General features: G+C 48.4%; 1 protein-coding gene across 1 annotated transcript; it reads right to left on the bottom strand.

Annotated features, from left to right (window-relative positions):
- Positions 1-1514: 1514 nt before the first annotated feature.
- On the bottom strand, positions 1515-15930 carry IL21R (interleukin 21 receptor). The gene is made up of 9 exons (XM_083474050.1): positions 15036-15930; positions 10895-10977; positions 9626-9740; positions 5871-6052; positions 5107-5261; positions 4674-4842; positions 4235-4334; positions 3728-3812; positions 1515-3037 (listed from the first exon to the last, which is right to left on the bottom strand). Exons 1-9 carry the CDS (start codon positions 15227-15229, stop codon positions 2183-2185), a joined length of 1938 nt encoding a protein of 645 aa, XP_083330176.1. The 5' UTR covers positions 15230-15930; the 3' UTR covers positions 1515-2182.
- Between the last annotated feature and the right edge of the window lie 3247 nt (positions 15931-19177).

Below are 19177 nucleotides of genomic sequence, written 5' to 3'. Positions count from 1 at the left end.
TTCTGTGCATGTGCAAAGAACGATGTGCAAAGCCCACAAGTAACCCATTCCAGTACTTCTGGGTTTGGTGCGGTCTGTAACCCAAAAATGCGCAACCCGGAGCGTTTGCAACCTGAGATATGACTGTATCTGCTAATTCTTGGGAGCCTTTCTGGCTAAAAGGTGGATGTCAGGGAACTGCCATCAGTACCGGAGGGAGAGAGCAAAAGCCAGAGGGATTATATATAGAGAGCCTCCAGGGATCGGGAGGAGCAGCTCATCTTCTGGGGAAGAGAATAAACGCAGCTCCAGTGGAGAGGGGGTGCAGGAGTCAGAAGTGGCGAGGCGGTCCCATGACTCCTTGCCTGAGACAAGCGGGGAGGGAAGCAGTCCTCCGCTGCCCACGCCCTCTCTGCGCAGAGAGGGAAGGCGGAGACTGGGCGTCAAGGAACTTCTTTGCTGGAAGAAGTTTAAGAAATGCCCACTCACGGATTCTGCCAGCGATTGAGAGAGCCACGGGTGAGTGGCTCTCCGGACAGATAAAGTTTACATTAGCAGCCACCCAGGGAGGGATTTGCCTGCTTGCGCACGAGCAACCCCCATGGAAACCTAACAGTGGCATATAAATAAACAATAACATAAAGTAACAAGGGGGGGATTCTTGTTCCAGCCTGCATCTGTCCTGGGTTTGAAATAGTTTTTTAATATGCCATGATTGTTAAAGTGCTTTGGCATGTTTCCCAGAAAGAGGTTCTTGAATGAAACAAAGAAATGAAATTTATCACCAAGTTAAATGTTGAGTATAATTGTTTAATTGCAGAATGAAATGGAGAATGTCTGCATGTATATTGCTAAGGGTTTAACGCTGGAAAATTTCATTGGGGGATGCTAAAGCTCTCTAAGCTTCTAGCTAGGTTAATGATTAAAGTTGATGCTCTCTGCCCTTTTCATGTGTTTAACCTTAGACCACATGTTTATAGTATTCAAATGCAAATCTCCATTTTGAAGGGAGCTGCCTTTGGTTTTTTATTTCCCAGGAATAGTGGAAGAAAGATGTGCAAATCAGTCTTGCCATGAGATACAGCTCCAGGCTAATGGCGACTGTAGGGAGAGACCTTTGATTCTAGGTCTCTTTAGAGTCATATTTCTAAGATATTGAGCCTATGCTTGGACAAGTCTTACGGAATTATTTGGAGTTATCATTTGTTTTTGTACTGTACCAGTTTTGAAGAAGTTCTGGTTAGTAAAGCTCTGAATCATATTTATGGGTCTGGACAATTTTTATTCCGAAAGGAGTCAGCTTTTATGCATCCAATTGTTTCAAGCTACGCAATATTAATATGTGCAATAGTAACCCCCCTCCACCCTATCCCAGACCCACCAGCTGATTTTCAGTTTCCAATTCAGGCTTGGACTTCCCTTTGTGGGGGAAACTCTGTCCTCCCTGTCTCCTTTTTCTCCCCTTTTGCCTTGGCCTTCACTCCCCCAAGCAATGGCCATGCACACACTCCACTAGTCACACAAATCACCACAACTGTGATAGACCTTCTTTATTAATTGCTATACAACAAATGCCAACATAATTGGTCCCTGCCCAGGGCTCACAGCCTGAAGTGTGGTGGCCCCAAAAAAGAGGAGGAAAGGATAAGGAAAGAGGGAGGGGGAAGGTTGGGGGTCCTCTGGGGCTCTTCATGGAGCGAAGCTGCTGCTGCTGCTGCTGCTGCTGAGAGTCCAGCTTTGGTGGGGGGCCTCCTCCTGATTGATGCTGGCCTTGAAGACTACAATTTTCTCCCCACCATAGGGGTGGAGCAAATGTGATGTGCATGTCTCCCTCTCTCTGCCCAGCTCACCCCATCCCACCCATGTGCACCCCCTGTGGCTTGGAACTTGAAGTCTGCTTTGTAGTTGACACTCCCAACTTCATCCAAAGATTTCACAGCCTTTGTAAAAATATTAACCTTTGTAAGCAAAAAGAGGAATTTGCCAAGGAGGGGAAAAAACAGCTTCCAGTCCTGGGGTGGGTGGGTCTCCTGGCGCAAAGGAGGAGGTGTCTGGTAGTGGCAGCAAAGGCTTCCCTGCTTATGTCTCTCTTATGCAGGAGAAAGCTGAGCGTCCAAGCAAGACCCATAGATCTTTGCAAGGAGTGAAGGAGCTTCACAGTGGCCTCGACAGGTGCTCAGCTCCTGCTTCCCCCTCTGTGCTTTTAACTGGGCTGCGCTCTGTTGTGACAGGAGGAGACCCACTGCTTGACATAGCTGGGCAGGAGCTCTTCCCCTGTCTCTCCGCTTTCCACACTGAGGGGTTCAGACCCACAGCCTGCCGGCCTCCTCTCAAACTCAGAGTCCACAGGGCTCCCACAGTCACACTCTGCAAAGCCACTGTCAATGGTATCCAGATCCAGGCCATTGGCAAGGAGGTCCCCATCTGCATCCAAGTCAGGAGAGAGCAGGTCTCGGTAGGAAGCTATGTCCTCCTCCTCTGGAGACAAGAGGCCTTCCAGGGTCCAGGGCTCAGGAGGCGAACCAAAAAAGTCCACCTCCTTCCCAGACCTTTTTCTGCCCAGGGAGCCACCAGCTTGCGAGAAAGGAGTAAGAGTCTCGAGGAGAGGGTCTCCTGACCAGGACTCCAAGGCAGACAAGAAAGCCTTCCTCTGGGCTGCTGCTGGTGGGACCATGTCCACCAGGAGCAGATTCTCGGAGATCTGGCCCTCATTGAAGAGGATGCCCTGGTAGGCATCTCTTTCGTCCTGGTCCTCCTCCAGAGCACAGCATGCTGTGGCCCCCTTGCACCGCGGGCAGCAGGCGGTAAACTCTCCAGTCACAGTGACAGTGTCAATGGAGAGGTGGCCGTAGGCCTGCTCGTGGGTGGCATCCTGGCTCCCAGGCAGGTGGGAAGCAAATGTAGCAGGGGAGGGTGCATGGCCCCCACTCTGCTGCTCCTTGGCAGGGCTGGGGGGAAGGGGTTTATGGCCCATCCCAAACACATCCAGCAGGGCTGTGCTCCATTCAAAGTTGTCCAGCATGGCTCCAGGGCAGGAGATGCCGCTGCCCACCCACTTCTGCACAGGGGAGAGAGAGAGAGAGAGAGAGAGAGAGAGGTGTCAGCAGGCCGTGGCCAGAGAAACAGCAGGTGTGGGCCTTTTTTTAACCATCTGGGGAATGGAAGGAATTGCATACCTTCAGAAGGACATATCCCAGGAGAGGAGCTCCTTCCTCCAGCCCAGACTGTGCAACAAAGTGCCCACTTATCAGCTACCCCATCATCTCCTGGCATCCTTCTGTGCCAAGAGAAAACTCCTCCCCCACCTGTAATGCACCTGGTGGCTGCAAGGGCTATGTGCTTTCCACAGGACTCTGCCCAGAGTTCACTTTTTCAGAGAGAATCCTGCCCCATAAGGATGGGAATTGGGGTGAGAGAGAAGCAGGCAGAGCCCCTGCTGTGGGAAGGGGGACATGGAGAAAGCCTGGGGTGGGGGAGAAGGCCTTGTGTCCAGAGGAGACCCCCACCCCTCCACCAAGTCCCCAACTTCTCTGCAGAATATTAGGCAGCCTGATGTCCTCCCTCCCACCGACCATGCCTTAAGGCTCCTGGCACTTGAGGCAGGACCCCCCCCCCAAACACACACATACAGGAACTTTCTGCCTTGGGTGATGCCCGGAGGATCCGTAGGTGCCTGTGGGTCAATTCAAACAGCCACTCCAACACCCTCCCCTGCCCCTCCTGTCTGGTGGGTAGGAGTTGTTTGTACCTTGAAGTCTCCATTGTGGATCAGGTAGAGGGGCTGGAAAAAGGGGGCCGGGCTGGGGATGAAGATGTCCAGCTTCTTCCACAACCTGCCAGAGGGAAAGGAGAGCTGGATGCCTTTTGTGGGGAGTGCCCAAACTTCATTCCACCGACTACCCACGGGAGGGACTAGGAGCATGGCCAGGCCTTGAGGCATTGGCGTCTCAGGCTTGCTGCCCGGCAACTGCCTTGTCCAAGGAACCTCATGGCTTCCCTTTCTAGGGAACTCAGCCACCCACTGCCACAAGCAAGCAAGCCCGTGGCTGGTGCTCTGCAGACTGAGGGAAAGAGGGAGTGGGCTTGGTGGACTTACCTGAGCATGACTTCTTAGGAGGTGATGCCTCCCCCACCCACCATTTCCTTTCTCTGTGTAGGGTAGGTCATCCAGCTGGGAAGTGGGCAGCCTGCAGCCAACCAGAAGCTCTCAGCAGCCCCACCACCTCAGCATCTAGCATCCAACTCCCACACTCACCTTTGGTGCTGCCAGCCCAGGAAGACCACGAGAGCAACCAATGGGCTGAGCACCAGCAGGAACCACAAGGACCACTTGTCTCCTGGCCTGTCCTCCATGGCTGAGGAAGGAAACCAGTAATATCAGTTACTTTCTTTGGTAGCTCCACTGGGGGTTGCCAGGGTGGGCTGGGCTCTGGGGCTCAGTCAGGATGAGTTTTCCTTGGATCATGGCCAGAGCTCCCTCCTAGGGCAGCAGAGTAGCAGGAGGGGGTCTACTTCTTGACAGGAAAGAAGAGAGGCTGCTCCTCTGATCTGCCATGGATTCATGGTCTCAAAGGTGCAGAAGGCCCCCCTGGACTGGGAGAGGGGCTTATGAACGGCCTTTGATGGCAAGGTTCAGGCCTCCTTGTATGGGCAGAGGCCAAGACCCCCTCTTGAGGAGGGAGGGGGGGACTCACCCCTTGGCAGCGTCCTCAAGGTTGTCTTGGGGCTCCAGCCGCTCCAAGCACCCTGGTATAAGGAGTCTTCCCTTGGCTTCGCCCGAACCTGGAGTTCGTAGTCTGTGTCCCCTTCAAACTCCTGGGGGAGCCACAAGGTCTCGGTGTACTGCAGAAGATGGCTGTGTCCCTGCAGGAAAGGGAAGAAGCCAAATAGCTGGGAGGAATTATGGGAAACGCTCCCTACCTCTGCCACCTTCGTAGCAATTCAGAGGAGTTACTCAAATGATCCTGAAAGAGCCCCATGACTTCCCGGTGCCCCTGAAGCCCAAGTCCAGAGAAGCACTAAGAAACTTTGGGGCTGAGCTCCAGGATGGCCAGCCATTGAGGGCCTGACTTGGCAAATGGCGCCTGCCGCTATTCAGCTCAGGCTGGCCCTTGCCTCCTGGCTTACCTGCCATGGATGTCCCCTCTGCCGGTAGCGCAACTCATACTGCAGCTCCGTGTCCAGGTAGAAGTACTCATCTTGCTGGTACATGGTGCTCCAGGAGAGGTTGTAGCCCTCAGGGGAGACAATAGCCCTCAGGCTGAACGGCGGGGACGGCTTAACTGGGGAAAGAGTCAAGGTGGGCTCCTGAGGGCACCTGGCTGACAGGACTTGGCCCCCACCCACTGGGTGAAGCAGCAGTGACACCCCCAAATCCCCAGGGTGTAGTTTTGGGGGGAAGCCCCTGCGGGGCACGACAGAGGGATGTCCCTCCAGCCTCCAAGTGGAGCAAGGTGAAAGCACCTGGGGCTGCTGGGGTTGAATGAAAGGCAGTGGGTTATTCATTCACATTCATATTCACTCATTCATTCATTCATTCATTGACTACACCACCCTTCATTCGAAGATTCCAGGGCAGTTTACAACAGAAAAACACAAAATACATAATGGCGCGGGGGGCGGGATGGAGAATAAACCCGTCAAAACATTTAAAAGGCCCCAGGTTGTTTAATCAGCCCAAGGTTAGCTAGCTGCAGGAGCTTGAAAACTCCTTGCCTTTAACCTTGTAAATAAACCCAAATCTCAAAAAATGCCACCACCACACCTGTTAAGTGAGGAAGGGTCTCTGAGCCCTTTCTCGCTGCGCACGCCAGCAGCCCGTGTGTGTCCTCCTCCTCCCAGTCCCACTCACGTGTCCAGACGGGCACAGAGTCCTATCCCCCCATACTTACAGTGTTCTTGGAAGACAAACTCGTTCTTACACACTTGCCGTTGCTCATCCCCCCGCTTCACGACCACCTCAAAGTTGTTGTTCCCAAAGCAGATATTCTGCTCTGCAAAGCAGGTGTATCGGGCGGCGGCGGCAGTGGTACCATTGAAGGTGAAGGAGCAGTTGCCACCTTCTCCACAGTCCCTGCGAACACCAAAGATGCCCCCGCTCAGTGTGGGACGGCCATGGCTGCTCCCTCCGTGAGCCAGGAAAGTCCCACAGCCACAGCCATGATGCTCAAGAGGACCCCAATTGGGGCTTCGTGCAGTCTGGCGGCTCCCGAGTAGGAGGCGGCGGCACCTGAGGCACGGCCTAGCTTGTGAGGCGCTGCTGAGTCGCCGCGTGTTTTCCGCCTCGTCAGCCTGGGCTCCGGCCGCAACATGAGTATTGGCGCCTCGGATCTGAACGAGGAGTTCTACTGGCAGCTGCGGCTGCAGGAGCAGTACGGCAAGGAGGGCGAGGAAGGCGGCGAGGACCCTTTCACGGACCCAGCAGACAGGACGCAGTACGAGTGGGATCCCGACAAGAAGGCCTGGTTCCCGAAGGTTACTGAAGATTTCCTGGCAACATATCATGCTAACTATGGCTTTCCCACTGAAAGTTCAGATAGTTCATCTGCCTCTCTTAGAAAGACTGAATCTAAAACGCCTACAGGCTACCAAGGTCCAGCAGGCAACAGGTCCAAAAGCATCTCAGGCAACGGATCTTAAACCAAAAGGAGAGAGAATAAAACCTGACGCAGGATGGTTTCATGTTGAAGAACAGAGAAACACAAATGTATATGTGACAGGTTTACCGCCAGACATTACAAAAGATGAGTTTGTGCAGGTTATGTGTGGTATTGTTATGCGTGATCCGCAAACAGAGGAGCCTAAAATTAAACTTTACAAAGACAAAGAAGGAAATCTGAAAGGAGATGGGCTCTGCTGCTACTTAAAGAGAGAATCTGTTGAACTAGCATTCAAACTATTGGATGAAAATGAAATTAGAGGCTACAAATTGCATGTGGAAGTTGCACAGTTTCAACCGAAGGGGGAGTACGATGCCAGCAAGAAGTAAAAGAAATCCAAAGGCCATAAGAAGAAGCTATCTCAACAACAAAAACTTCTGGATTGGAGACAGGAGAAGAAAGATGGCAGTGTTCGAATGCGGCACGAGCGTGTTATCATTATCAGGAACATGTTCCACCCAAGCGATTTTGAGGAAGATCCTTTAGTGCTAAATGAGATAAGAGAAGATCTTCAGACAGAATGTGAAAAGTTTGGACAAGTAAAGAAAGTAATTTTATTTGATAGGCACCCAGATGGTGTTGCTTCTGTGTCATTTAAAGAAGCAGAAGAAGGAGATGCCTGCAAACAGGCACTCAATGAGCGATGGTTTGGTGGACGTCAGCTCTCTGTGGAGACATGGGATGGTGTAACAGATTATCAGGTCAAGGAGACTTCAAGAGAAAGGGAAGAGAGACTGAAGGGTTGGCAAAAGTTTTTAGGTGATCCAAATACAGAAACGCCAAAAACAGCATCTGACGCAGATTCTTCGGAAACGTGTCCAGCTCCCAGAAGGCGTTCAGCCATCTAAAGATAACAGTGCATCTGAGGGTGGCCCAAAGGGTGAAGCAGCTGAGAGAGGAGATAATGGCTAGGGTACCAATGAAGATGTCACAGCATCCACAGACAGGGGTGTTGCAGGCAGTGACGAGGAAACAGAGACAGAATGTCTTTAACTCATTTGTAAAAGCATGTATGTAGGGTAACCTTTAGACCTCTATTATCCTGTGCTTCGAAGCAACTGCAGGCAGCATTCAAATGAATATAAATGCATTACCCTATTAAGATATCATCAGCGTGTTTTGAGGTGTTTCATTAAAAGCAACATTTAATGATCATCTTTAAAAACATATGGTCATATCTGCTGCTGTCCAAGCTGTGTGTATGTGTCCATAAGTTGCCAAGGGCCTACTGAACTGACCAGCTGTCTTACATTATATCTTTGCTTGTCAGTGAAGTCCATTAGTGTGAGCAGGTACAAACTTGCGGTTCCTATTAACTACACAATGACCTTTAGAATTATAGAGGTATGAATGCTTTCAAATTTTTGGCTCCCGGTTTCCTTAATGCCCCAAATCTTTGGGTGTTCCAGTACTTATTTGGATGATCTGGATTTCCTGATACTGCACACTTTTAAAATAACAGATCACTGAGAATACATTACATGTACATTACATGTACATTGGCACCCTGTACATGTAGCTGGGGAGTGGAAAAATAATTATCACCCGCAATTAATAAAGATAAATTTTCTGAAAGGACTCCCCTGGGATGCAAAGTTTTTGATGATTGAAGTTCCCCATTCATTTTAATTCACTTTAAATCCTGATGAGATTAGATGAAAAATAGGAAAAATGTGTAAATAAGACTGATCTCTGTTTTTAATTTTTTGATGATGAATTCATATTGGAAACAAAGCGAGAGCTTGTGTGGTAGAAGTGCTATTCTTTTTTTTCATATTACTGTGTTCAAATGTAGTTTGGTTTCAGGCGTTTGTCAAGGGTGATGAGCATATGGGGCCTGTTCTTTTTGTATACTTGGTTTTACTACAGGGGACTACAAATGAAATTGTTTTGATAATCCCTCTCAAAATTGTTGCTCAGATTTTTAAAGACAGATCTTTGTTTACAGATACAAACCATTCAGAACTAGCAAACATTTGTGTCTTGGTTTTAAATGTACCTGACTTTCCAAATGTTGTATATAAAATTATTTTCCAATACCATTTTTAACAAGATCTATCAAATCGACTGCACTGAAAACCATCAAACTTACTATTTTTAAGCTCAATTCAGACATAATGAGAAACCATGAACTTCCATGATAAGAATGAGCAACAGGGGGCTGAAAGTCTTCCTCCTAATGTTTAGCATACCCGTTTGTATTTGGGAATATGGGATTATGTTTTTAAAAATTGAAGAGATTAAATTTGCATTTTAAAAAAAGAGGACGCTGCCCTGCATGGCCCATGGGGACCCTACCAGCTTCATCCCTTTCCCCATTCTACCAAGCAGCCACTTGCTGGAATGAACCTGCTGGCTGGGGTGGGCTGCCTTAGCCTTCACCCCCCCCCCCAATCCAAACTGTCTTGCTCTAGTCCAGGATTTCCCAAAGTTGGGTCTCCAGCTGGTTTTGGACTACAACTCCCATCATCCCTAGCTAGCAGGACCAGTGGATTATGGGAATTGTAGTCCAAAAACAGCTGGAGACCCAGCTCTGGGAAACCCTGCTTGTCATTCCAGATTCAGAAGGACTTAAAGGAAAGGAAAGCTGAAGGCATGAAGGGAGCTGGCAGTGGCCAAGGAGGGCTCAGTGGCTAAAGTGGCGTTCATCCTGGCAGCTGTGAGGAGACACACCCACCACAAATGTGCAGCAGGGTTGTCTGATGGCACAAGCCTGACCAACATTAGCTAGAGAGCAGACTCAGCTACAGCCGAAGCAGCTGGTTAAGTATGTCCACAAAGGTGTGCCAAGGAGCCCCAGGGGTTAGCAGAGAAGGGGGCCATTCCCCCCCCCCCTCGCCCCACTCCCAAGCAAAGCCAGGATTTGGGAGCCACAGAGAAAGATATTCTGCCCCCGAACATTGTGAAAGTCATGGGGGCAGCCCTAAAGTCCCAGGGGGCTGGGGTCAACGGCACGCCTTCCTCCACAGCCATACATCCATACATACCATGTTGCTGTGAGATGGTACTGAGCTCTGCTGGAGGCATGGGGGTCATTTCCCCACATGCATGTCAAGGTATTGATGTAGTCGGCAAAACAGGTGAGATTCCCACAAGCTGAAGCTGGAGGTGAGAAAGGTGAGACAGATGTGGCTGCTCAGAGGATAGAATGCATGATGCAGAGACCCATCTGTCCCCTACCCCACAATACAACTGAAAGATAATTGATTCTGGTAGAGGAGGTGGGTAGGCCTGCCTCCCGAAGAAACAAAACCAATCCAACCTACTGAATCTAGGTGCCTCGGTCAGAACCATCTCCACCTGCAGCTGTGCTCTGAAGCTCAGGCCTAAAAGCCTCCAATTCCAACTTACTGGCCTTCCCTGTGATTGAACTTTGGACTTCTAGTGCTGACCACTTGTGGATTTTGGGTGGTCATTCTGGTCAGCGCAGGTGTTTGCTTATGGGTCACCTACAGTAGGACATCCCTAGCAAGGGGATCAAGATCTCCACCCCATTGCCAAGGAATTGAAGGCTATTTCCACAGCAGGCATTTAGTCGCTCTGCTTTGAGCACTCAGTCTTGATAGGGCATCCACACACCATCAGCATCTTCTTGTGGCTCAAAAATCCCTGTCCCAAACAATCAGGCTGAGAGGAGGTGCATACCCTCCAAAATTCCTCAGATGTAAATATGGGAATGTTTAATAATACATCCCACAGAAAATAGGGACATTCTTGCAATTGGAGACTACGGAATAGGCGTCTTGACACTATAGGGGAGGGGTGGAGAGCCTCTCGCTTGTGGGCCCACCTTGGCCTACCAGGGGCTGCACTTTGGCCTGCAAGATCGCATGCCCATCACTGGTAGTGTCAGCCAATGAGCAGGACAGGATTGAATCCCACAACGGCTGCACAATCCTGTTCCAATCCCTGCTCATCAGCTGACATCTTTCCACCCCTAACAGTGAGGGATGTGCCACAGTTGCACAGACACTCCATTTGGCTTTCACTACGACACCCCTTGACATGGTGACAATGATAATCCCCACCCCACTGAAAGCACTTGATGACACTGCTTGCACAAACTCATTGCACTGTTGCTTCTGGCAAACAGGTCTTTCTGCATTGTTTCAAAATGTCTCGATGAGTGTTGTTTTTGGAAAGTGAATGAATAAGCTGCACTGCGTGCGTGTGTGAACTTCCCCCTCCACTTCCTCCCACATGGAAAGCAAAACCACTTTCAATCGTCTGAATGCATTCTTGGAGGCTGGGCTTACCTTGCTGAAGGAAGAGCAGCAGCAGCAGCCATCCCCACACCTGGTCTGCCATCCTTCCTTTTGCCACAGTCCCCTGAGGCCCCCTGCAAGACAATTCAGAGCAACTTTATCAGGAAGGAGAGAGAGGAATGTGAGATTCCAGGAAGGGATCCCAGAAACTTTCAGGCACTGAGTGAGAGGAGCATCTGGAGTCCAAATCCTCAAAGACCAGCCAGATTGCAAACTCACATTTTTTGAGCTGTCAGGGTGCCCTCACAGCAGGATACGCACAGACATGCAATTCACTGTATTCTTATTTTATTTTAATTTATGCATTTTCCATTTTTCTATTTACACATCATACATTTTCCATCATACAAAATGTCGCTACAGACATCCCAACCCAACACACCGTAGCATTCTAGGTGTACCTTACATTGCTGCATATCTGATAATTCTCCGACCCTATTTTTCTCCTTTTAATTCCTCCATTGTTGTTAACTGTTGCTCCTGAAATTACCCCTACTTGTAGGTTAGTTTTAGTATCATATCTTTTAAAATATTCTCCAAGGCTTTGCCACTCGCCCATTATCTGTTTCTCATCTTGTAAATTCACTGTAAATAAGTGTCAAGTGATGAATATTGGGGCAAACAAACAAATAAAAACATAATTTCCCATATGGTCTAAATTTCTCATGTGGTTTAAACTGGCGGTGACAGACCAGAAATGAAATCTTGAGGTCATAATAGATAGCTCAGAGAAGACATTGACCCAGTATTCAGCAGCTGTGAAAAAGGCATTATTCCATAGTAGGGATCATTAGTGGGGGGAAATGGAAGATAAATCTGCCAGCATCATAATGCCATTATACAAATGAGACCACATTTGGAATATTGTGTACAGTTCTGATAACCTCAACTCTAAAAGGATAAGCTAGAGTTGGGAAACGTTCAGAAAGGGGCAACCAAAATTATAAAGAAAGACTTCAGCATTTGGGACCTTTAGAGAAAAGGTGAGTAAGAGGCAACATAACAGAAATTTATAGAATTATGCATGACACAGAGAGTGTGGGTGGAGAACTCATGAACATTCAATGAAGCTGAATGCTGAAAAAATCAAGATAGATAAAAGCAGCACTTTTTCTTTCTTTGCAGGGAGTACTCGAGGGTAAGCAGTACTGGCACCTCTTTTTTGTTGTTGTAAAAAAAGTGGGGCACTTACTGTAACAACTTCACGGTGAGTACCGGCACCTATTTTTCTAGGGGGGAAAGCACTGGATAAAAGAAAGTCCTTTATGCAGCACATAGCTGAACTAAGGCTTCCACATCACATGCCTTTAAAATGTGATTAGACCAATTCACGGAGGATAGAGCTATCAATGGATTCTACTTGTCTATATATCGCCACCACCAGATTTTATTGGTCAACCAAATGCAGGTTATAGTCCTCCAGGATCAAGAGCCTCTGACTGCCAGTTGCTCTCCAGATCAGTGCCATCATCATGTCCTCCTACCTGTGGGCTTCCTCTAGGCATATGGCTGCCCAGGAGGGGAAGGAGACTCATTGGTCCCCCTTTGGCCTGATCCAGCAGGACCGGACTAATGTACAGAGATCCTCCAGGAGCTCTACCCAATCCCATTTTGCTTTATTGATCCTGAAAAATTTGGTGTCATCGCTAAACCTGGACAATGCACTGCACCAGGTCATTGACAAAATTAGTTGAGATCCACAGGGAGCCCCATGCCACACACCTCTCCATTGTGAAAGCTGTCCATTTATTCCTGTTCTCGGCTTCCTGTCCCACTTTCTGAAGGAAGCACTCTTGCCTCCAAAAGCTTCTGTGTCTCTGTTCATTAACCACACCAACATCCTCTTGAACTGGTTGACTCCTTCCCTGATCTGTGGTGCAACTTCTAGCTGAGCTTCTGTTACTGCAATTTTGGAAAACCACTCATGATGTTCTCAGACTGGTTCGGTACAGGCCAGATGAAAATACTGTCAGGTGGATTCACAGCTGTAGGAAAACCATCCATGGCTCCTCATCAAAATGGGGAGGGGGAGTGTGCCTCCATCCTTGGCTAGGTACTTTTAATCATTTTTATCACAGTAACTCAGTTGAGAGATGGAGGGGGTTCTTTTCAAATTAGCAAAGCTCAGGGTAACAGGAAAAACAAATGACCTTGACAGAAAGGACAACTGGGATGAAACTTAACAAATGTAGTTGACTAGGAGACTAGGGTTCAAAACCTACTCAGCCATCAAGTCCACTGAAGGGTGATATTGGGCCAGTCACTGCCTCAGCCTAACCTACCTCTTAGGGTTGTTAATAGGATTAAATAGTGTGGGGGGGGGGAGAGAGAGAAGGGTGTATGCTACTTTGAGCTCCTTGGAGGAAAAGGAGGGATATAAAGGTGGGATAAAAGGTGGTAATAATAAATAAAATGCAAACGCAAATGTACATATGAAGTGGACCTCACAATGGTGGTCAATCGCAAGTCTCACTGAGTTACATCAGACGTAGCCTTTTTGGTTTTATTTCTAATTCGCAAAGATGAAAACAATCAGGCTGCAATTATCTGCTGATTTCTGAAAAATTATAACCCTGTTCCAGACAATAAACAAACCAGAATCTGGGTAAAAGGCATTATCAAATCATAAAATGAGTCAACCCACCAAAATTAGCTGCTTATTCCTTAAGAGAACCGCTCAGGGGAAAAACAGAGCACCTTGACAAGGTTTTGAGAGGTACATCTATTTGTATACAGAAGAGTAATTCACTCAAGGCACAAATGATTAGTGGAACTTTGTTCCGGAAAATAATGGTTTAGAACCCCATAAAACAAAACAAGGATCCACTCAAGGAGAAGTCCATCATCTCCAAAGCAATGGAGAGGGATGTTGGTGCACCAGATTTGGCTGAGGACAACCACAGAGCCAATTTCTTTGAATCTCTTGACTGACACCACATGAATATTACAAAGAGAAATTCAAATATTTAAAATGTAACTTGCCCAAAAAAGGAACTGGTGGTTTAATAGGTCCCCCCTCACACAGTGAGATCAATTTATTAGTTTTCATTCCAGATAACTCAGTAAGGCTTACTAGAAGTGTAACCCCAGGCAGATTTAGGGGGGAGAATTGCAACCTCTGGTGGATTGTGAACCCGCCAAGTGGTATTCAGAAATGACTCAGTCAGGATTTCAGAGAAAAGTCCAACTAGTACTAAATTCAGTTGCGATGGCTGGGCTGATTTATTAACAAACCAGGGAATTTTTTATACTGTCAAAAAAAGAAAAATGCTTGAGAGAAGACTATATGAAAAAGAGAGTGAGGTGCCTTTTTTGTATGGATGTTTGTGTTAGCATCCAGAATGGAGAAGAGGGCAACAACGTTTGTGTCCTGCCTATGGACTTCCAGAGCCATCTGGCTGGTCACCATTAAAACCTTCCATTGTTTTCTTTCCAGGAAAATGGTTGGAAGAACTAAGCCGCACTCCCCTAATTGATGTCCTGATCCAAATCCCCCTCCATCCACTGCTGCTGCTGCTGCTGCTGTTGTTGTTTAGTCGTGTCCGACTCTTTGTGACCCCATGGACCAGAGCACGCCAGGCACTTCTGTCTTTCACTGCCTCCCGCTACTACATCTTTTTCCCCTGTGTAAGAGCCTATTCACACAACACCCATGTCATTCCATTTTTAGCTGATGGGCCAGACCAGCAGGAATGTGGAGCTTTACCTTTTCGATACATACAGAGAAAATGAAGCTGCCAGCCAGGCCTGAGAGTTGCTTCTCCACCAGCAATTCCCAGCACCTTCCCGGTGGGCCCCCTTTGGCCTGACCCAGCAGAATCTCCTTATGTTCTCATGTTGGGTTGGTGGCATCTCCTCCTTCCACTGTGTGGACGCACCCATTCCAGAATGGGGCGGGGGACAGAACATGGCCAAAGGAGGCTACAGGAGGTGGATTTGCCTGCTGCCCATGACTCCATGCTTCCAAGCATGGGGTCAGGCCCTGGCAGCAGGAGGAACTCCCATCATGGTGACCAAACGCTCAGCCACATGCTTGGTGTCTCTTCCCAACACACCTCTTATTGCCCAACGTTATTGCCCCCCCCCAACTCCCTGCCTGGAAGCCACCGACCCTGGGCAGCCCCTTACTTACCCAGCTTCACTGCTCTGGTCCTCTTCCTCAGTTGGCCATTGTCGCCTGGTGGGTCCTCGCTCAGCCTCCTGCGATGGTTGCCTTCTAGAGGTGCAAATGCCTTGATGAGTCATAACTAGATTTGGTTCTGGAACAGGCGTGACGTCAGCTTGCCCTGATATTACTGTACAAGCAGGAGGATGTGGTGAGGACATGAGGTGAGAGAAGGAGGAGGAGGTAGTGTCCTCAGCCAGTTCCCCTACCCTTCCCTCCTCCCCACAACTGAAAGCAGCATCCTGTAGGCAGACAGCTTTGCAACCTGCAGGTAAAGCAGTAGCCAGCGATGCAGGAGAGGCGGTTAGGGCACTGAAGCCTAGAGCAAAAGCCGCTGGCTGCTTTTAAAAAGCAGAGGAAACAGGACTCAACCAGGTGGCAATTTGCAGCCTGCAGCAACCCATGACCTTCCATGGCCAAGAGAGGGTTTGCCACGCACCTCCTCCCCATAAGCCCCATTCAGGTGTGCACCACCAAGTGCATTGGGGGAAAGTGGGAGCACGCTCGAGGGTCCCTACTCTTTAGGGCCCATCTGTCACCTGGCCCTGTCATGTCTTCTGTCTCCTGGCCTTGTGTAGGCTCCCTGTGAGATCTAGAACCTTGAACATTCAGGGAATCCACATGAGCCCACTAGGCTCTTCTCCAGCACAAGTAGGACCACAGAGATGGGATGGAGGGGATGGGAGATATGAGGGTGGTGTGGCTCTTTCCCTAACAGCTATGGGAGGGCCTGGCAGCTGCAGCAGGCTCTCAAGAATCTGCCTTGGAAGGCAACAGTCCTTCTATGCTCAGGAACTCCCTGCCAATTGAGATCAGGCTGTTCTCTTTTTGGTGCCTGCTAGAAATTGTTGTGTTTAGGCAAGCCAAGCATGTCATTTGATTATGTATATTTGCTCTTAAACTCTATTGACTTTATTAAAAAAAATTATTAAAGATTTTATTGGATTACATGCCTTGTCTCTTTTTTTCAGGTTGCGAAGTATTTACAGTGGTACCTCGGGTTACATACGCTTCAGGTTACATACACTTCAGGTTACAGACTCCGCTAACCCAGAAATAGTGCTTCAGGTTAAGAACTTTGCTTCAGGATGAGAACAGAAAATGTGTTCCAGCGGCGCAGCAGCAGCGGGAGGCCCCATTAGCTAAAGTGGTGCTTCAGGTTAAGAACAGTTTCAGGTTAAGTACAGACCTCCGGAACGAATTAAGTACTTAACCCGAGGTACCACTGTATTACAAATCAGTTACATTTGTTGTGAGACATTAGTGTTGAGTACAGTATAAGGTTGGGGGAGAGGAGGAGTGGTGTGGTGAGGCTTATATTCCTTTGTATAGTGAATGTGTGGGGTTTTGTGTCAGCATCAACTGGGTAGGTTTTCTTTCTGTTCATTTATTACATTTCCTTGGTTGTGGGAGGTATTGGGGGGCAGGGTGTGGTTGGTTGTCTGCAGTGGGATCTTTTGCATTGGGGGAGGGAGGGCTTGTTGGGTCAGGTAAGCCAGACTGATTCGTATGCTGTCAGTGGATTCTTGTTGTTGTCTTGTTGGGCTGTGTACTGTATGTGATAAAGGAGAGCCATTCTGGGGTGAAGGTGTCTTCTTCTATTTGTCCCTGTGACAGTTTCAGTTTGTTGGTTAGCCTTTTTATTAAGGTCATTTCCCATACAATTTGATACCATTGGCCATGTTTACTCCTGACAGGTCTCTCCAGTGTCTGGCTATGAGGCTTTTGGCTGCTGAGAGTAGTTGGGTTATAAGCTCTGTGTTCTAGGACGATGTTCAGTAGGGCCAGTTATGGGGTGAGTGCTAATACCTGTTTAGCTATTTTGCATACCTCTTGTAGGACTGCTGTCCAGAAGGATTGGTTTTAGGGCATTTCCACCACATGTGGAAGTATGTGCCTGTGGAGATGCAGCCTCTCCAGCATCTTGGCAAGTTTCCTGTGTGTATCAGCGCCAGTTTACAGTGTGTCAAGTACCACCTGTAGGTGAGTTTCAGAGTGAGCTCCCTTCTTTTGGCTGATATGGACTTAAAGGGAGGTTTAGCCCACATTCTAGTTCATTGGGTGGGGTTAATTTAATAGCCTATGTTGTGCTCCCATTGTTTTTTGATTGCGTCAAGGGGGTTTGTGGGATTTTGGAACAGTATTTTGCATATTGTGGATACCATCCCTTTGCTGTGTCCCTCTGCTGTTGGGAGGTTTTCAAAGGTGGTCAAAAGAAAGCAAAACAATACATTTGGCACCTGCTGGGGTGCAGGAGTTGCTGGAAGGAAGTCTACAAGATGCCATCCTACCACCTTAGGGACTCCACTCTGGCTTTGTGTAGGGTTTACTCTGTAGCCTTTTCTTCTCCTGAATATGTTCTGCAAGGCAGTGAGTACGGTATTTACCACCAAAGACTTTCTCACAAATGAGTATAGCTGCAAGGCAGTGCAGGTTTAAGACAAGAGTTTACTTTCTCCTAGCTCGGCTACCTTCCCAGGTTGACGAGCCCCATCTGCCCTAATTACACTACTGTCAGGTAAATTGCAATTATCGAGTCAAGACTTGCTCAGAATAGGCTCCAATTAATCTAATATACACTGAACTATGCTTCAGTGTTTCGTAACAATATACCTATACTTTTGAAGGTGTAGTAACACACCACTCTTCTTTACATGTGGTTATTTTATCTTCCGATTATCCTCAGCTGTATTGAGCATGACAATCAGCATCCCTGATGGAAGCAGAATGTGAAAGGCATCACGTGATACGCCCGATTCTATGAAAAGGGAATATAGATTACAGCTGAACTGAAGTGCCCTAGCACGGCAGGGATGGTAGCATCCACCCATTCATAGAAAGTACCTTTATCCAGTGATGGCTTCTGTCAATGGAAAGTGGGTGGTGTTTTCTGCTGGCTTTTCCTTCCCTGTTTAGCAGCCTGCTTCTCCTTTACCAAGCTTTTTCATCACAAGAGTTGTGAAGCATTAAGTACCAGATGAATCAGAGAATGGTAGAGTTGAAAGGAACCACAAGGGTCAACTGGTCCAACCTTCTGCAATGCAGGAAACCTTTCGTCCAACGTATGATTAAGAGTCTGATGCTCCACTGACTGAGCTATCCAAGGAACTATAAAGCTCTAGGTTAGGGCCAGTTAGGCGGCAATTCTAGCCCCATTTACCTGGGAGTAACCCTACTGAATTCAGTAGGAATCACTTCCAAGTAGACATGTTTAGGTTTGTACTGTTATAGTCTACAGAATGAATGGGTATTCTGTGCTTGCCTCCACCAGAAAAAACCCTGGTTTGTTTTTTCTTTTGGACTGCAGGTTTCTTACCATCCAGCATACAACTGGGTGGGGCTGGAACAAAGGGCAGAAATAGCAGAAGTGTGGAGCGTGGGCTGCTACGGAAGGCCCAGGGTTGCTACCAGCTGCCTGCCCGCCCACCAGTTCAACAGTCTCCTCCCAACTTCATGCAAAGCAGGCTCTTCCTGGAGTCAAGTTCTCTTCCGCGAATCAGCTGGGGGCTTTCCACATCTGCTGCATGCTGTGCTGCACATTTTGCTCACCAACCCAGTGAAGGGGAGGAGTGGCACTTTGGGAATTGAACACAATTCATGCCGAGCAGCAGGGCACCAAACTAATGTGCTGGGCAAGGGCCCTATCTCATTCTAGGGTTTATCCAGGGACAAGAGTGGGGTGCTGCTGCTGCTGGGCACAGCTGGCTGGTGTGGGTTTAAGGTCCTCTGTGGCCTGATGGAGGATGGTGAACTGGGGGCCAGCAGGCTTAGAGCTCCCTGGAGGACTGCTGCCCCCTTGTGTCCAAGAGTCACTGCAAGGCCAACTGGGAGCTCTTTGAGGAGCGTTTTAAGATAAGGGAGTCAGCTAAGGAAGACAGACCCTGCCTCCATGTAAGTGTAGTACGGCAGGGACCTCAAATCACTCAGACCCCCAGCAATGGAGGAACGAAATTTTTATATTGTACAGTTCAAGTCACACTTCTTAATTAGTAGGTAATTAAACTTTTGCTTCAATCTGCAGAGCGTCCAATCCGCACGCAGTCTACTGTGCCTATCAAATCCTGGCTGAACCCCGTGGCTCAGAGTAAGCCAGCAGCAAGAGCCTGAGA

Source organism: Podarcis liolepis (genome assembly GCF_965112155.1).
Source record: "Podarcis liolepis genome assembly, chromosome: 14".
NCBI classification, from domain to species: domain Eukaryota; kingdom Metazoa; phylum Chordata; class Lepidosauria; order Squamata; family Lacertidae; genus Podarcis; species Podarcis liolepis.
The sequence above is the reverse complement of the archived record's forward strand: the minus strand, read 5'-3'. Positions and strand labels throughout refer to the sequence as shown.

Coding starts and splice junctions, on each gene's coding strand:
- IL21R (XM_083474050.1), bottom strand. CDS start 15,229: ATGTCCTCACCACATCCTCCTGCTTGTACAGTAATATCAGGGCAAGCT. Junction 5,262..5,870: donor GTTTGTCTTCCAAGAACACT/GTAAGTATGGGG, acceptor CTCTTTCCCCAG/TTAAGCCGTCCCCGCCGTTC. Junction 3,038..3,727: donor TCCACAATGGAGACTTCAAG/GTACAAACAACT, acceptor TCCCCTGTGCAG/AAGTGGGTGGGCAGCGGCAT.